Source organism: Struthio camelus, chromosome 5, assembly GCF_040807025.1.
Source record: "Struthio camelus isolate bStrCam1 chromosome 5, bStrCam1.hap1, whole genome shotgun sequence".
In the NCBI taxonomy this organism is placed as follows: Eukaryota; Metazoa; Chordata; class Aves; order Struthioniformes; family Struthionidae; genus Struthio; species Struthio camelus.
In genome coordinates this window covers 80,466,724-80,484,144 of record NC_090946.1, presented here as the reverse complement: position 1 = coordinate 80,484,144, position 17,421 = coordinate 80,466,724, and the positions used below count along the sequence as shown (strand labels likewise).

Sequence of the window (17,421 nt, the reverse complement as noted above, 5' to 3'; positions counted from 1 at the left end):
CATCCTGCCTCACAAGCTAGGTCAGGTCCCTCCAAAGTTTAGCTCATCTTGATCAAACTCATTTAACTTACGCCCTGCCCTTTTCCCAGATCACTGTCAGATGCATTCTCTCACATCACTCTAGTGCGTACCTCTGGATGTTTGCTTTCCGGCTCTCAACAGGTTCAGGTTCATTTCTTCTCCCACCTTTTCAACATCTTTCCTAAATCCTTAGAAGGACTTTGCCAAGGGTCTTTTAAAGTCCACATCTTTGGGGAATTTGGACTTGGACATAGACCTTACATAGTTCACAACCTTGCATGGCCTTGTCGTGTAACAGAAGATGCCACCCTATGTTTAGAACCCAAAATAAGCACTTCCTTTCTTCTATCTGCTAATAAGCAGGAACAATTCTCCACAGTACCAATCTCAGGTAGTTCCAAATACATGTGTGCTGCTAAGGAAAGGCACTTGGCCTTGAAATTCTGGGAAGGCTGTTAAATGACCATGGAGGAGAGCAACACCCCAAAGAGCTCTCCGCAAGAGCACCATGCCCAGACAGGGAAATAAGCCTTGGTATAATAAAGAAATTCAGCATCTAACCTCATCTGGTGTCTTGAGAGCGACGTTTGACTGGAGCAGGACGTTCAAATCCACAACATCCCTTCCAAAATACAAAGTGTTTGTTAGATGGTGTGACTTGTAAGGCTACCACTCTGTTTGGCCTGCCTGGTTGCAAGCACGCCTCTCCCAGCAATGCCACATCCTCACCGAGTTGTGCTTCTGGGCCTCAAAGGACCTGCAGGAACCCAGCCCACCTGAATCAGTATCAGTGGAGGAAAAATAGATTCCAAATGACCTTCTGGTGGGACTGACACTACGTGTACTGCATAACAGGCAAATTTAACAAAGGGTTTGGATTTCTGTCCTGTGATTTGTGTCTTTGCCAACGCACTGGTAGCTGTGTCCCAATGCAGCTGTTCTGCTAGTGGATTTTAGCTCATGAGTAAATGCAGTCAAGTGCCTCCATACAGGGAGATACTGTGATGGCAGAAAGCTGGAAAAAGTGCCCACACCCATCCTTCCTCCATCTCCTCCAATTTGCACTGCCGCCAGAAGCACGGACACAGAGAGGACACGCCACCTCAAGGTCCCAACCCACAGCTACTGTGTCACCCTCCAGCCCCTAAAATACAGGAGGGGCTGGCCAAGCACAGGAACACGAGTTCCCAACTCATCACACACTGCCAACTATTCAGGGTCCAGATCATACCTCACCCACTCAGAGCAGCACATAAGCCCTCAGCAGGTGTTAGCCTGTCTCTGCCCGCTAGGCTCAGCTTTATGCCTGCCCTTGGGCTCCTATTTGTGTGGTGGGACCATTCCTCTGTCAGTGGAGCAAAAAAATCTAAAGGTGAAAAAACCCTCCCCAAAATGCCAAATTTACTATGAAATGTGTGGAAACTGAAGAGCCTTTATTTATCCCTGCTCTCATTTACACAAGCCTCTCAGGACGAGACCTGCTCCACATATGAGCCCAGGCTAAGCGACAGCACAGAATCCTGCTGCACCTTGAAGAGCTCAAGTGTCCTTACACCTCAGCATGGCACTGAAGTTTCTTACTTACGCAGCCTGGCCTTGTTCTGGCACGGTGCAGCTACAAGCTAATCACACACCAGATGACACAAAAGTCCATGCAACCATTCCTACAAAGGCTGCAAATCCCTTGCAGTAAGGCACTATGGGATCGTTTGCAAACACAAATCAGTTCTTCCTAAGCACCATGTGGAGGCTCTGAGTTCAAGTTACAGGCAGGCCAGGGCCAAGATGGGCTGCGGAGAGCACACAGGTCATGGTCTGGTGTACGCAGGCTCACTTCTGAGCCCATGGGACAGAGATAAAAAACCAATAGTCAACCACAGAGGAAACCACCAGCTCTCTCCAGCACAACTTTTTTAAGGCCAGCCACAAGCGTGTCCCTTCTTCTCATAGGGCAGGACCAGTATGCTGCACAACTCAGAGACCGACATCCCTGATTGAAGAGAGATTGCTTAGTGAGCAGAGACCCCAGTTCTACACCAGCACCCATGCACATCAGCACCAACAGTCCATGTCCTTTACCAGATTTCCCTGTCATTAATTTGAGAGCAAAACACAAACTTTTGGTCTGTGCTTTCTAGGTTTCCTTCCTGAAGTATCTTGTAGTCTGACTACTTTTCTACTTCTAAATCAGCAAGAGACTCAAACACTTCAGTAGGCCCAGTCAGAGGCTGAAATCCAACTAATCTGATTCTAGAGAAGCTTCAAACGTTAACATGCTCTCGCAAGAGAGAATCTAGTTTTACTGCCTCTTGTACAGATCTTAGCGGGCTCACTGACTACGATCCCATTATCCTGGGACTGGCTGTAGGTAATATGGCTCAGAAACATCACAAAAAGCAAGGAGAGTCCCATAAACACCTGAGATTAAATACCTGGACAAAAGGGCAACTCCTGCTTTCCCCAAAAGCTGCCAGGCCACAAACTCTGCTGTTCTCCTGTCTGCTTCATAGGTCTCTTTCTGGCTGAGGATGAACACAAGCGGTAGCCCAAGCTGTAAGTGAACAGTGGAAACTTTCTCTGGGTCCTCAGCAACTTCTGTCTGGAAAAGAGACAACAGTATACTGCTGCTCATCTTCACATGTGTGAATGTGCCTCAGTTCTCTTCCATTCAGCTGTCTATTTTCATGGGACTTCTGGGAATTTATTATCTCTGAGGCTCGTGAAACGTGACTGAAATTGGTTGACAGAGTCACAAGCAATTGGCAAGGGAGGCACCGAGAGACAGACAGACAGTGAGACTGCAGTAAGCCTCAGTTCCTAGAAAATCAACTGCCAGATCGCCATCACTTTAACAAATTGATAGAAGCTAAGATTAAAAGGAAAGAACAACTTCCTCATTGAAACTTTGAAGCTAGGTCAGGGTTTTCACAGTTTGCAGTTTCTAAGGCCAGGAGGTACCTCATAGTCTCACCTCTTGCACAGTCCAAGCCACCATGCATTCCTCAGCTGAAGAAACAATACCTTTGAGAAAAAGCCACCAATCCTGATTCCAAAACTTCCATTGAAGCAGAACTCACGCAAGCCTGGTTAAACTGTTCCAGCCTTTTATGATCCTCTCTGTTAAAAAAACTGGGCTTTATTATACTTATTCTTTCTGATCTAGTAATTTTGGATGTCAAGTTTCTGTTAATTTTTAAGAGAATCTGGCATCCATTCCCTGAGGCAGTATGAAAACCCTGCCTGTAAGATAAGAGCTGGCATCCTTTCCCTTCCTGTCTCTGACATATTGCTTCATGACAGCATGGAGCTGCTTAAGGAAACACTTAAGTTGGAGGATGCACTTCCCAACTCCTTTTTCAATACTTTCTGCTGGGCAGAGCTGTCATCAGTGGGTACAGGAGGTCTGTTTAAGTTCACTGCTCTGTGGGAAGAGACAGCGGGAGTCTTCTGTCCCACATGCTCCACCAAGGCAGGAATCGCTGCTATCTGTCTCCCGCAAGTGATCAGCCTCCTGGGGGAAGCCCAGAAGTCCCAGCAAAGTCAAAGGGGCACCTCCACTCTACTGGGAACTAGGCCCTTTCCCACTCACGGTGCTCACAGACAAGTGCAGGAGCACACTTTGGTGCTGGGGCTCTCTGGAAAAGAGGTCTGAGCAAGCTCAGCAATGTAATAGAGTGTCACTCATATTCAGTCTCAGGCCTGTTCTTTGCTTGGACCCAGCCTGGAGCTTTACCATTAACTTCATGGGGAAGGGCAGATTCTCATCCTCAGCTTGCCCTCTGCTCAGATTTCCCTCATCCTCACATCTGCGCCAGCTGCCCTCACGCTGCACAACTTGCAGGGACTTCCCAATCATACCACGAGGGGAGCCCCCATGAGCTTGAGGTGTCTGTGGATGTTCAGCATCGTGAGAGCCTGCTCCATGGGCGTCCTCCTGCAGGGCTGGGCCAGGTCCATGGCCTGCTGACAGTGGCAGAAGAACAGCTGGGCAGATGACACATCAGGCTCATCATTGCTGCAAGACAGAAAAGGAAACGATGCCAAGCTAGGGATGCACTGCAGGGTTTTAAAACACCCTGCCAGAATGACAGTGTTTGCTGCCATGTTTTACAGGGCAGATGATCCTCAAATCCAGGGTTTGAAGGGCTCATGAGACTTTCCTGAGAAACCTGCTACTCCCAGGCCTCACTGTGTCCAAGCACCCTTCTGAATTATGCTGACCATCTAACGAAGACCCTGGCTCATCAGGTGTAACGTGACCTCAATCCCAGACCAGCTGGCCCAGACCTTCTCACCTCGAGAAGGTCACAAGCTAAGGTCTTCTCAGTGGGACCAGTCATGCCACCAAGCGATGGGCACGGTTGGCAGGGCTTGTACCAAAGGAAGCAGTGATATTTTGTTCCTTCATGTCTAAAAGAGGGATCATCATCTTTGTAAAGGGCTTTCAGATCTCTCCATGGAAGAGGACAGTGTTACATCAAGACCCCAAAGCCTGCAGCCCTGGTTGGCTGAAAGCTACTCATGTTGGTGAAGCGACTGTCATTTCGCTGGCATACACCACTGCCAGCTGGTATCCTCTCTGTTTTAAGCCGCATGAAGCCGCATCCTGTCCAAAGGGCAACTGTGCCATCTAGCGGTAGTCACAAACACTGTCTTTGATCATGATCCCCCAAGGACGGGATCACAACCTGGGGAAAGACCACTTCTGTGATTGCCCTGGTGTTACCTGCAGTCTGCCACTGCCTCCCAAGTTCTTCCAGGTAAGGAAGGGCTGAGGCCCTACCTGCAGAGAAGAAAGTTGGAGAGTTCATGAACACGACTTTGTCCAAGGAGCTGGTGGACCCTGTCACTGTCCTGCCCAGAAGCGTGAAAGGATGAGAAAACAGCCCCCAACGCTTCTGGGATCTGTCTTTCAAGTTTCCTTCTCCAGGTGTGTGAACAGATGATCTGGCCATGGCCAAGAGGAAATTGCTGAGGCAGGGCCTCCATCGGAGAGGTGCAGATAAAGAGGAGAGGGGAGAACTGCAGCTGGTCCTGGAGGAGCTAGCAAAGGAGGTGGAGCTATCATTGCCCATGTGTGCCAGGGTCTCCTGCCAGTGAAAGGGACAGCAGTCAAAGGGTCCCATATTGCCATAGTGCCATTTATAGGCAGACCATGCATTGAAAATAACCTGTAACAGGCTGCTTGTAACCTCGCTTGCCAGAAGCCTGGGCTGTCCGCAAAGTCACCTAACAAAGGAAGGTGAATCCCATCTGTTCTCAACAGTGGAGGGGAAAAGAACGTCAAGAGTCAAGTAACCACACAGCTCAAACCTCTGCAGCTGTGACAGGTAAATTGCAGTGGAGATGTGAAAGCCAGAAAAGCCTTGTATAAACCCTTTGCTGAAGGTGCAACTTCCTCTTTTCTCCTGTCTGATATCCCTACGTTCCTCCCTCCCAACTTCTGGACTGCAGCATATCACACAGACAGCCTGGCCATCAGCAGCAAGTCATGTAAAAGGATCTGCCCTTTTAATTCAGCTCCTCCCATTTCAGAGGGAACAGATGGCCTGAGCTGGCCAGATCCAATGAAGCTATCAGGTGGGCAGTCTCCAACACTACACTCCAGGAAGTACTGTCTCATGCAGTTGAACTGCAGAACTCACTGCTGCTGGAAGTCATGGAAACCAACAGTAAAAACGGGTTTAAAGAGATCAGATAGGAGGGTGAGTCTGCTGGTGGCTGTTAAGACTACAATGCAGGTCCAATGCCAGCTCTGAGTCCTAACGCTGACTACCAGAAGCTGGGAGGTTGCACGTAATACCTGTCCATTTTCTCCTACCCCTTGGTAAGCTTCTACAACCACTGCAGAGACAAGACACAAAGCTGTATGGCCTTTGCTCTGACCCACTACAGTTGTTCTTATTTCTCTCAGACAGCCAGACTTGCTCACCAAAGCACAAGGCAGATTTTGGACTGAGTGCTTTTTAAGACTATGACATCAGTTATATCAGCCCCCAAGAAAATCAGTGTGCTACTAGAACAGGACTCCTGTCATATCTGAGCTGCACCAGGGAGAAAGGAGGGAGTCTGAGAGGAGTGACACTCCTGATCTGCAGTAACTCCAGCGTGACCTCATCCATTGCGCAGTTGGATTTGTTTCGCAAAGCCCCCGGGAACCCGTGGCTGAGGATTAATAAGTCAGCTACAGAAGGAAGATAGAGAGCTCTTCTGCTATGAAATCCCGTTCAGTGAGTACTCATAGCCTGGCTTGTCCAGGAGCACAAGCACCAGCCGGTTTTGTCAAAGCACAATAGGGCTGACTGTCCATCTTTGACATAACAACCTAGTACCATCCCAGGCTGAGGTCTTTCATCTCAGAGAAGAAAACTGTACGTGCAGGCTCTGACCTTGCTGTCCTCCAACGGGGCTGAGAATAGTCAGCACTTCCAGCTGCTTGGAAGGAGAGCCCTGAATATCCTTGAGGACCCCGAACTGATCTTCCACTGCAAAATATCTGCCCACAGTGTGTTCAGTGATCACCCCTCATCCTGCTCTCTAGCTCAGCATGAGGCCACAAGTGAGCTCAACTGCAAAATAGGCCTGACAATGTTTGAATGCTCTCAAGTCAGGCAAAGAGATCCATTTCCAGCACAAATGACTTATTTCTCCCGTGCAAGTCAGCAAGGATGCCAACGTCAGATCTGACCTGGGAATCTAAGAAACCAAGATAAGTACAGCAAATGCTGCAGGGAAGCTGCTTTACCCGGGCAGGGGGGGAGATGGTGGTTGGACATACTCAGTGTCTTTCATCAGTGTTGCCTCAGTTGTCAGAACAAACTGGTGGGCAGTCCCATAGACGAAAGCCGCCTCCATCACAGCTCTGTGCTCTGAAGAGGAAAAAGAAAAGCTAGACTAATTCATACTTCCTCAGCCCACTCCTGATCTCACCCTTCACCCGTTGTAAACATCAAGGCCCAGAAACCTCTCAGTAAAAATACAAAACTGCTTGAAGACACTCCTTGAAGGTAACTGAGTCACTGGAACTGAAATCCACTTGCTGATCCCCAGTAAACTTGAAGATGGTTTAAGTGAACGCATTTTACTGCATAACCAGAGATTTGCTAATGCGTTTATTCATTAAGACAGCAAATTACTGGCTTGCTTTCCCTCTCAAAAACATTTCTGAATGTTTGTAACTCCCAGCAAAAGAGCCCTGGTGAAACTGATTCCTTTGGAAGCACAGCGAGACAAACAGAGGTGGAGAACTCCCATCTGGATCTGGGTGGCCCTTTTACATTCCTTCAGTCCTCCACTTGAAGGATTCTGGGTCAGAAACCCAGCTGCCTTCTACCTTAGCAAAGAAAGCTCTGCGAAGGGAGTAAAGAGAAAAAGCTGAGTGTTAATACCTGCTGTCCCAGTAGCTGGCACATATGCGAAGACCATGTTCAACCTCCCTTTCAGTGAGTTTTCTATGTTCTGAAGATCTGCTAGCGTTTCAACATATTTAACTTCATTAAAGAGCAGGGCACTGAGAAGTCAGAAGAAAAAATCATTAACAGCTATTTCCTTTTAAGACAGAATCTGCAGCCACACAACCACAATCGGTAAAACAAGGCAAAACTGCAGCTTCTTGCTGGCAGATGCAAGATTCGCAGCCAGATACAGCTGCCCAGATGTGTGTTGGCGAGTCACCTCAAGGGCATAGATTTAACAGGGTCAAACCACACTGAGGAGAGAGGCAGGTTTCTACTTGGCTGAAAACGGCCTCTGAAATATGTGGAGCTTGTATTTAAGCAAAACTTTCTATCAACAAGTGAAAATGGAAAGTAAACTATTTCACAGAGATGAATCTGGTCTGTACTTACAACAGAACATTAGCAACAATGGAGTTCACATCAAACAAGGCATCAGTAGGGAACTCTCTGATGAGTATGTTACCTCTGGGGAAGGAAAAAAGAAAATCAACACAGAAACCATGAAAGACTAGTTACACACACTAAATTCATTTCAGCTGTGCTGAATACCTCCTGATATCTGTTGGCAGGTATAGCTGGGAAGAAAGTGTCAGGAATTTGGGGAGTTCCTAGGACTAGTAGGGTCTCCCTGCTAGCAGTTGACTTCCTCCTCTCTCCAGGCAATGCTGTCGGCAAGATACAGCAGACCTAGCACTGCCTCCGATAGCAGTCAAAAGTAGATGTCCAAGGAAGAACAAAAGTCAGGGCAAGCAATATAGCAATATTTCTCCAGGATACTCTCCAAGCTTCCAGCAATTTGTAGCTTCCTGAACCAGAGGTGTTGCTGTTTGCAGTGCTTGATAAATATTTATTTCATGAACTTGCTCATTTGCTTTTTGAAGCTGTGTAAACTTTTCATATCCACAGCCTCCTGTGACAAGGAGTGCATTAGGTTAACCATAACTACCCCGTACGAAGAACTCTCTCTTTTTGCTCACTTACGCTTGCCCTCAGCTAGCTTCATTTGATGTCCCACAGATCCTGTGTTGGAAAAGACAGCTAAACCCAAGCAGAGTCAGGAACTCTGCCTCTCCCTCTGATTGATCCTTCCAGGATAGTTTATACAGACCTGGAATAAGGGCTGTCTTTCTAACATTACTCCAGAGCTCCCAAGCCACATCTGCAGCTGCCACACCTCCACACAGCTCCTCTGGGATCAAAAGAACTGCACAAAATTTTATCTGAGGCTCTGGTCTGGTGTGTTTTGCTAGGAATCCCAAGTACAAGCACTACCAAGGGAAGACCTTTAATCTCCATCCCTGCTCTCCACAGGTTAAACGTGGGCTGAAAGGCAAAGGCTTTTGCAACCACATATGAGTTTCATTTCCTCTCACCATGAACAGAGCCATGCAGAGTGAGTGATCAAAGAGGAGCTGATGCAGAAGGCTGCAGGAAGAGAAATACCTTCCACAGATCATCAGCAGTGTCAACCTCTCTTCTGCTCCGACCTGTAGCACAAACACACAAGGGAAATGCCACTGCCCTGTGCTACTAAAAGGAAATATGGGGCAGGATGGGAGGTTTCAGACTGAACACAAAGCATATACTCTGCGTGTGTTGAACCTTACGGGGGACTTTTCACTAAACTCTCTGTGTCGCTGCTGTCCTCATGGCTCCTTTCTTCCTATGCAGACAGACATCTCTGCTTGCTGAGAGCATTTCCTTCATACCTTTGCACTTGAAAGAAATCACAGCGTGGCACCCAGAAAGCCCGCCCTACCTGAACAGGTAGGCTTTCCTTAACGCATTTTCTTTCCCACAGTATCTTGAGACATCTTCTTTGGGACAGTTAACCTAGACATTGAAAGCGTGTAGTTAGACATTCAGCTCCACAAATGACTACAAACATACAGCACCAGAGCTTTCTTCCCTTCAGGAGTGTAAATACAGCCTTTCCAAACCTGCTGGGAGAAAAAATATGATCACACAGTATGATGAATGGAGGCCAGTGCTGAGGACTGCACTCTGTAAGTCATTTCTCCAGCTCAGCCTGCCTTGATTTCGGTCAAGCAGGAGCAAGAGACCTTACGAACTGCCCAGTATATTCAAAGTGACAGACCGCAACTTGCTTATCAAACCTAGTCTGTGTCTGGAAGAAATGCAACATGTGTACATATAAGCACTTATTATAAAATCCAATTACATTTGCCTGAATTTGCAATGTTCTCATTTAAACCTGCACAAAATTTCAGTTAAAAAACTTTATTTTAAATATTTCATTGGATCGAAAATAAGTGAACTGAAACCATCCAGCATTCTTCATGGCTTGACCATCCTCCTTCCCTGTGCACAAGGCTGAAGGGAGAAATGCAAATCCCATGCTCTAAGCAAGACCAGCAGGCTGATGCCCTCCTGGGCAGCACAGTGGAGATGATACTCTGGTAGCCTGCTAGCGGGTACACAGCATTAACCATGCAACAGCACACACTAGATGCAGCCGCTTGGGAACACACGATCTGATCAGCCAGCTGAGCCTGGCACATGCGGTTTCCCATGAGAAAGGCCAATTTGCAGGAAAAATGTGAACAGCTAAATGCCCCCTAAACCCATGACTGCAAATGAAAGTGTTATAGTTTGAACAGGGAAGACCCTGTGGTCATCCATGCACCAGACTCCTGGGTCAGGCCACAGCTCCAACTATGCCCTAGCAGGCTTGTTAGGAAAAAGATGCCCACTGGTTTTACTGGGTTCATCTACTGAGACTGAACTGGGAGGCCAGAAGCAACTCAGGGCTGCCCGACTCATAGTACAGCCAGTCCTCTGCTCTGCTCTCTAGCCTTTTTTGGAGCTTGTGCAATGTAAAGCCTTTCCTGGACACAGGCAGAAGGTCCCACCGGCAGAAGGTGTGACACAGCCCACAAAGAGCAGGTGCAATGCTTTTATTTCATAGCAGTGTGGTGTGGTTACCTCAGGCAGGGCAAGGGATAAAATGGGATGCCCTGCTCAGCTAGCACCCACTCTCTTGTGGGATCCCACCGCTATCTGTTCCCAAGGTAGGTGCAGACAAACGCTGCCCACCCTGCAACCAGGTCTGCAGCAATAACCTGCACAAACAGCCTGTCCCACTCCTTGTCCCCATTTACCTTCACCACTGAAATCCCATAGTCCTGGAGAGCCTCAACCGAGTTCTCAATCTGTTCCAAGAAGGGCTGGGCACTGGGAAAAACTGAAACATCAAAAAAAGCTTTTTCAGTATCTTCCCCTTACAGATGAGGCAGAAGGAGAGCAGCTTTTCTCTCTAGGCCAGGCCCTGCTAGCCTTCTGGGAGTAACTCACTCACAGTATGCCCATGTTTGCCTGAGTTACCCCTGATGAGGGGGAACGTGGGACTAATGTAGCTATCCCTTCTGGGCAGTCCCTGGATCCACATGGATTTTCCTCCTCCCCTTCACTAAAGCCACTGTGACACCTCTGGATGCCAGGGGTTGGAGTCTTATATCAGAGGCTCCCAAATGGTGAGATACCCACTACTTAGTGGTAGAGCACCCACTGCAAAGCAGTACGGCTTCCAGCTGAGCCTGACGTGCTCTTTCAAATCACTCCGGGTTTAAAATTCTTAGGAATTACCTCTTCGTTGTTCCACTTATGCTCACACACATGTTGTGGAAACACTACAATTCCCTTCTCTAACATACACCCTTATGAGCCTTTCCTGAAAACCTAGGCTGATGTTAAATACATACCATTGTGGCTGAAAAAAGCCAGGGACGCTCTGCCAGCTTGCAAGCTACTGAAATACTCCTGGGGGCCCAACTCCTGCAGCAGATTTGCATTTCCCAGCAATGGCAGGGAAGAAGCACAGAAGAAAAGGAAAGAGAAGGAACAAATCCATCCGTCCATTTGGGCTGACGTGGTGGTATCAGTTACAGGCACGGAAAACCCACAACTGGAAAAAAAAAAAAAACACACACATGCACACATACATACATACACACATATATATGTATATGAACATATAGGAGTGTCTTCTGTTTAAGTAGCTGCAGCGTAACTGCAATTTCCACATGCGATAGTTACATAAACATCCTGAAGGCATCATGAACTAATTGCTAGAACAGCAGGTGATTCACACAACTGCAAAGATGACAGCAAAGGCTGTTCCCTTTCCTCTGAGCTACATCTGCAAGTACTTACATCTCAGTACTTTCAGTTTAGGGCTGTTCTTCTTTCTTTCTTTCTCTCTTTTTTTTTTTTTTTTGAGATAGTTAAAGATAGTCAAACAGAAATTAGGCCTGCAGGCAGAAAACAGTGTCAGTATCATAAAAAAACCCAAACTCTTTGAATTGTCATTAGAAACCTTTGAGGATGCAATCAGTGTTGTAAACGCCACTGCATAAGGTGTTCACAAAGGAAAGGGCCATACTGTTCACTCTAGACTGCCACAGATGACCTGGGCAGGTTTAAGAGCCCTCCCCACGAGCGTCTGCCCCATTCCTCTGGAGTTCAAGGTTTCGGTTAGATCAAACAGGAGAGCAGTTTGTAAGAACTCCTCGAGCCTGCGATGTCTTGCTCAGGCCAAGCTTCGAGTTACTCTGTTTGACACTGCTGCCACGGGAGCAAAATCAGTGACACATACCTGGCTGCAGGACAGGCCTAGCAGCTTCCCTCCCACTCCAGGACTCCATGTGGAACTGGTTGGGAGAGAAGCCAAGGCACCGTGCTGGAAGTATGTGAGATGCTTCAGAGAACAGGGCAAAGACCAAGAGTACAAGACTGCTGTAAGGGTTCACCAGCAGCCCTCCCACAGGTGCCTTGCCACAGCTCTTTAACTCTTCTTGCTCAGATAAAAGGGATAAGGAGAGCTTCATGTGGACAATTAACTCCGAGCAAGAGAACCACAAATGAGAGAAGGATAAGAAAACATCCTCCCTACTTCATTCCCCTGTTTAATACCAGGTTCCTTTGCAGCCTGCTATTCAGGTACAAGCCTTTGCTGCTGAGTATGCTAACACAAGGCTGGTTCCTGGTCAACAAAGGAAACAAAGCTGGAATTCAAGCCATGAAGAAGCTGTTTGCTTTGCATCATGAGCTGCAGCTGTTTTCTTTAACAAATGCCCCTGTGTACATGAACTATCATTCCCTCTGCATCAGATGCTGCCAGCTCACTATCACTGCTCTGTGATGAGCCCAAACTCAAATGCTCGAAAACAAGCCCCCCTGCCTTGCTCCGAGAGCAGGGAATTAGTGAAAGACAGGCATGCTCACCCTGCAGGGGCTCCCTCTCTTTCTTGCATGTAGGTGAGGTGTTTGGTTAGGCCTGAGCAGCACAAAGGAACAGAGACAGAGCTGAAAAAGGAAAGAAATCTTTTCTTCTCATCTGAAAGGCTCTGATTCTCTTCTTTCCCAGTTTGGGAAGTGCTAGGCATTTCTGTCCCTTTGCCTTTCCATCTGTTCATCTGGCTGACAGAGGAGACAGAGATCGGGGTGGGGGGTGGTTATTAAATGACAAGCTTGGCTACGGTGGGTTGGAAAAATAAATTCATTCCTGGCATGTGGGAGCCAACCTGGGTCAAACAGGAGAGCTTATCAGCAAGAAGGCAAGGCCAAAGGAGCAGTCTCCGACGACTCGGAGACTTCACAGAGTTATACCTCAAGGATGGTGCCAGCAGTTTAAAACACAACTCCAAATTCTCCCCAGCCTTGATCCCTCTTCACATCCCCTCTGGCACTTGTGCTTTCTCCAGCATGCACCCTTTTCACATTTCTGCGTGACTACTGTTTCTCTCCTTGCACCTCTCCCACAGTCAACTGTTTATGCCCCAATATATTCCCTTGCTCTCTCCCCCACCACCCTAGCCCCTCACATCCCCATGCTTTTCTAGCCCTTCACACACAATGGTGTGCCCACTCTTTCCCTATTCCCTCCTGTGTCCTCTCCTTTCCTTATTCCTCCGTCCTGCCTGGGGGGGTTCCCTCTGTGCCGCATCATTCTATCGACCCCTCTCCCCACCCTCTTTCTAGAGTCCCTATTGCATTTCCCGAGCCCCAAGCCCCGAGTCCTCTCCAGCCCCAAACTCTGGCTCCCTGTAGCAATGATGCAAATCCCAGAAGTAAAAATGGGAATTTCCTGGATTTGCGGCATTTTTTTTTTCCTCCTGTGTGAGTCAGGCCCCATGAACACATTCAAGCTGTTAACCATTGAAAACACATCTCCACTCATTGTTCACAGAAGAAAAAACTGTTCTCAGTCTGTTGACCTGTTCCTTCAAAGTCAGTATTACAACAGGATCTACATGCCCCAGTAAGAAATCGGAGGGTCAGTGATTATATCACCTTTGCTTGTATCATATCATCCCATCCTCCTCCTCTTCCCATCTCCCATTTTGCCCCAAATATCATGGCTGAGGCCACTGAGTGCACCTCTTCTTAAACTACTGTAAAGTAGGGCCCGTTCTCACTCTAGAGGCAAAGTCAAGACTCACATAGCAGCTAGTCCACAACTCCCACAGCTACGGCACAGAGCAGCCGAGATGGAAAACACAGGGTGAGACCTCATGCCATGGGTGGCAGCAAGGGCTAGATCCCACACTCTTGGGAACCTGCCCTGCCGCTTCCACTGGCTAGATCTGCTTTTCCACCAACACTTAGTAAAATGCTGACTATCTTCCCTTGTTGTTTATGAATGTTTTGTCTGCCTTCAGATGGGAACACAAGGACTCTGATAAACAGATGGGCTACTTTGTTTCCTTGCTCTTTGGAGAGCGCAAGCAAAGCCTTTGAAAAATGTGACTTTACTGTCCATGCAAATTTAATTTGTACCAAGAGGGCCGTCAGCCCTCTCCTCTCACTGTATCATCCAGCAAGCGCATCCCAGTCCAGACCAGAGAATCAAGGCCTTATTTTTCACTTGTCATCATCTATCATACAGCACGAGGATGGAAGGGTGAGGGTATGGGGGATGAAGATAGGAAATGCCAAGAGAGATTCTGCTCCTAAAGCAATGACCACGATACAAGTGCAAGAAAGATGCTGGTGGCATACTGAGGGTACTGGCTGTGCTGTGCTAGGCACACCTTAACCCTGTAGGCTTAAGGGCTTCCCAGCAAGTCTTGGGACTCGAATATTCCTCTGCAGTCAAGATGAAGCCTGATTTTGCCCAGTTGTAAAGCTGGATCTATATTCAAACAGTATCAAGGGATTAACAGCAGTCTTTAAAGCACTCAAAGCTTGGTGGTGGAACACCGGAATTGTTTGTCTGGGGATGGGGGGAATCACCGCCCTCAGAGGATTTTAGGAACAGGTTGGCCAAACATCACTTAGAAAGCTTAGACAGAGCTGGCTAAGCCTGGATGCAGGGGAGAAACCTCCGAGAGCCCCTCCAGCCCCACCCTTCTCAGTGCTTCCTGCCTGGTGGTGTCAAAGCTCCCGCCAGGTTCAGAGCGTCACAGTGAGGCCCTGTCAGAGGTACTCTGCTGGAGCTGTGTAGTGACTGGGTACCGAAGTGATGCAGCACACAATGGCAGCTCCACGAGGATGTTTAACATTGCCACCGTTACCCAGCTTTCCAGACTCAGTCTTTGCAGGCATATTTGTCACCTCTCTTTCATTAGTGAAAAAAATAACACCATGAGGCTGGAAATAGCCAGAACTCTGTACTGCAGCCACTTGTAGGATTACCAGGGATGCTTGAACCAGTTCCCTTCTGCAGGAGCGACTCCTAGGCAAAGGATCTCCCACAAGAGCTCAAAAGCATCCAGGGAAGAGGCTGTAGGTAAAACCTCTTCTACCCTAGCAAATCCCTGCTGATGAGAAAGCATCTTAGCTGCCACAGGCAACTGGCACAAATTACAGCCATATTCTGGCTGCTCTCACTCAGGGAAGCGCTCTGTTAAACTACTGGGAAGCACTTAAACCCACAGGCCACGGGGCAACCTAGCACACCATAGCCAATATGCAAGACCTGGCTCATGTTTTCACCCTTATTCCTTCAAGATAGAGCCAGGTGAGGTGGTAAAAGCAGCTGTAGATGACCTAGAATGAAACCAAATACAATAGAGACACACAGTACAAAATTTTGTGTTGGCCTAAACTGCCTGAGTCACATCAATTTTGCGTGGGAATCCCACTGTCAGGGGGCAGTGAAGGCTAACTGCTCCACCAGGAGCGGTGTGCTGTGAGCATGATAATAATGTAGACACAAGCAGTGACCTCACCAACAAGGAGCTGGCACGCAGAGTGGCATGCCCCAGGATCAGGGCCACAGACAACAGTCAGGCACAGCCAGCAACCGAGCACCCAGCAAGTCCATAATGATGAGGCAGATCCCAGGTGAAACTGGAAAGCCAAGCCAGTGAGTCCGCATCACAGTCAGACTGGCAGAGGCAGGAGACCAGGCCCAGACATAGCTGCTGCACAGCTGCGATATAGCACAGGCAGGGGCCAGCAGTAAAGGCTCAGCTTAAAAGCAGTTCCAAAGGGAAAGCACAGGGAGGCCCTCACTTCTAGCTTTCTTCACAACACCTCTTACCAGTGAAGGAGCTGACCTTTGAATCAGCCAACTAAACTCCTTAACTTAACCAACTTAACTCCTTGAAAGGGGATGTGCTCCAGGCCCTGTCACCCACCGCAGTAACCACAGGCTGAGATCCCTCAGTCACCTTTGTGATCCCATCTACCGTCCCCTGATACCTCGCATCCTCCCAGGGACTCCAGGAGCTATTCTGCAGACCCTCCTCTCAGGCCCTTGCTACCGCACTGAAGTCCCAGTTGCTGCTGCCCTCCTGCTGCTGCAGGTCTAGATCCACATTCTCATGTTTGGCGTGAGAACATCTTCTACTGCACAGCCAGGCTTCCCTAGGTCATCCTCACCTTCTCTGCAGAGACTCTTAAGAAGAAGTCTTCCTCTTAACTCTTCTTCCATTCCTGGCTGCCAGGATTTATTACGGAGGAAGCTGCAACCTGTTTCATTCGAAGGAGGGCAATGAGAAGTGTTTTTTTAAGATTCACAAGAGAAGGGAGAAGCACTATGAATCTCTATGAAAACCTCTTTCATCCAACCTTCTGTTCTCCAGATCACACATGAATCCCACTAGCCATACATGACTGCCTGACCAGCAAGCCTTTCCCAGGATACCAGCTTTAAAAACTGGTGCCCAGCTCAGCAAACCTGTAGTCTTTATGTGGAGGTGTTTGACTTGATTTGTCATCACTGCATGTATCAAACTTGCTTGCAGCTAGTTTGTCTAGGACATGGAGACTGTCCCAATCACTGTATTCTCTGCAAACTCATTTTTTCCTAAGGATATGATAGAATGAATCTTCAGGGTCACAGAAACCATCCTTGAGATCCCATTAAAGCACATCTGGACAATGCTTACTCTCCACTGACAATCCACTGATTATCTAAAACTGTCAGCCTGCTGTCACTTCTCTGACTTGGGGTTAGCTTTGTCTTGTGACCTCCGAGTTTTTAATTCATCAAAAGATCATGCAACTCCAAGTCATATGCCTGACAGCCATCAACGTGTATCACAGCAACACTTTTATCATGGAATATAAGTCTTTTTTTTTCCCTGGGTGAAGTTATGTGTTAGCTTTATAGAATCCGTTGTCTTTTAATCCAAGCTGACCAGCAGCAACCTCACTGCTTTCCTTATTGAGTATTACCTTATTTTGCATAGATTTCATCACAGGCTGCTCACCTCTGAGAGTGGCCAGCATCAGCTTTCCCCTAATCAGCTGACAAATCTTATTAATTAGCACTGAACAGTTTTGCTGGAACAGAGACCTCATCGGCCAGCTCTTTTCAAAACTTCTGAACCCAAGTTCTCTGAAAGTGCTGATCTGAACAAAGTCAGAAAGCAGCTGTTTGCCACTCTCTTGAGTTGTTACAAGGCTGAGCTGGTTTTTCATCACTTTGGAATGTGACCACACTCACTCACAACCATGGAACCAAAATACGCAC

General features: G+C 47.8%; 1 protein-coding gene across 8 annotated transcripts in view; it reads right to left on the bottom strand.

Annotated features, from left to right (window-relative positions):
• The window catches only part of TXNDC16 (thioredoxin domain containing 16), a 51,459-nt gene that overhangs the window by 31,692 nt on the left and 2,346 nt on the right, over window positions 1–17,421 (bottom strand). For 2 of the 8 annotated variants that reach the window (XM_068947548.1, XM_068947549.1), the window contains 9 exons: window positions 11,201–11,403; window positions 10,601–10,683; window positions 9,238–9,311; window positions 7,869–7,943; window positions 7,410–7,531; window positions 6,800–6,890; window positions 3,880–4,036; window positions 2,454–2,620; window positions 583–643 (listed from right to left, as the gene is read on the bottom strand). In XM_068947548.1, the coding sequence (XP_068803649.1) occupies window positions 583–643; window positions 2,454–2,620; window positions 3,880–4,036; window positions 6,800–6,890; window positions 7,410–7,531; window positions 7,869–7,943; window positions 9,238–9,311; window positions 10,601–10,683; window positions 11,201–11,357 (987 nt within the window). In that variant the 5' untranslated portion in view covers window positions 11,358–11,403. Of the gene's footprint in view, window positions 1–582; window positions 644–2,453; window positions 2,621–3,879; window positions 4,037–6,766; window positions 6,891–7,409; window positions 7,532–7,868; window positions 7,944–9,237; window positions 9,312–10,600; window positions 10,684–11,200; window positions 11,404–11,651; window positions 11,734–12,722; window positions 12,804–16,325; window positions 16,416–17,421 lie in introns of those variants that run through there. The other 6 variants (XM_068947542.1, XM_068947546.1, XM_068947541.1 and 3 more) reach the window with 6 other exon arrangements.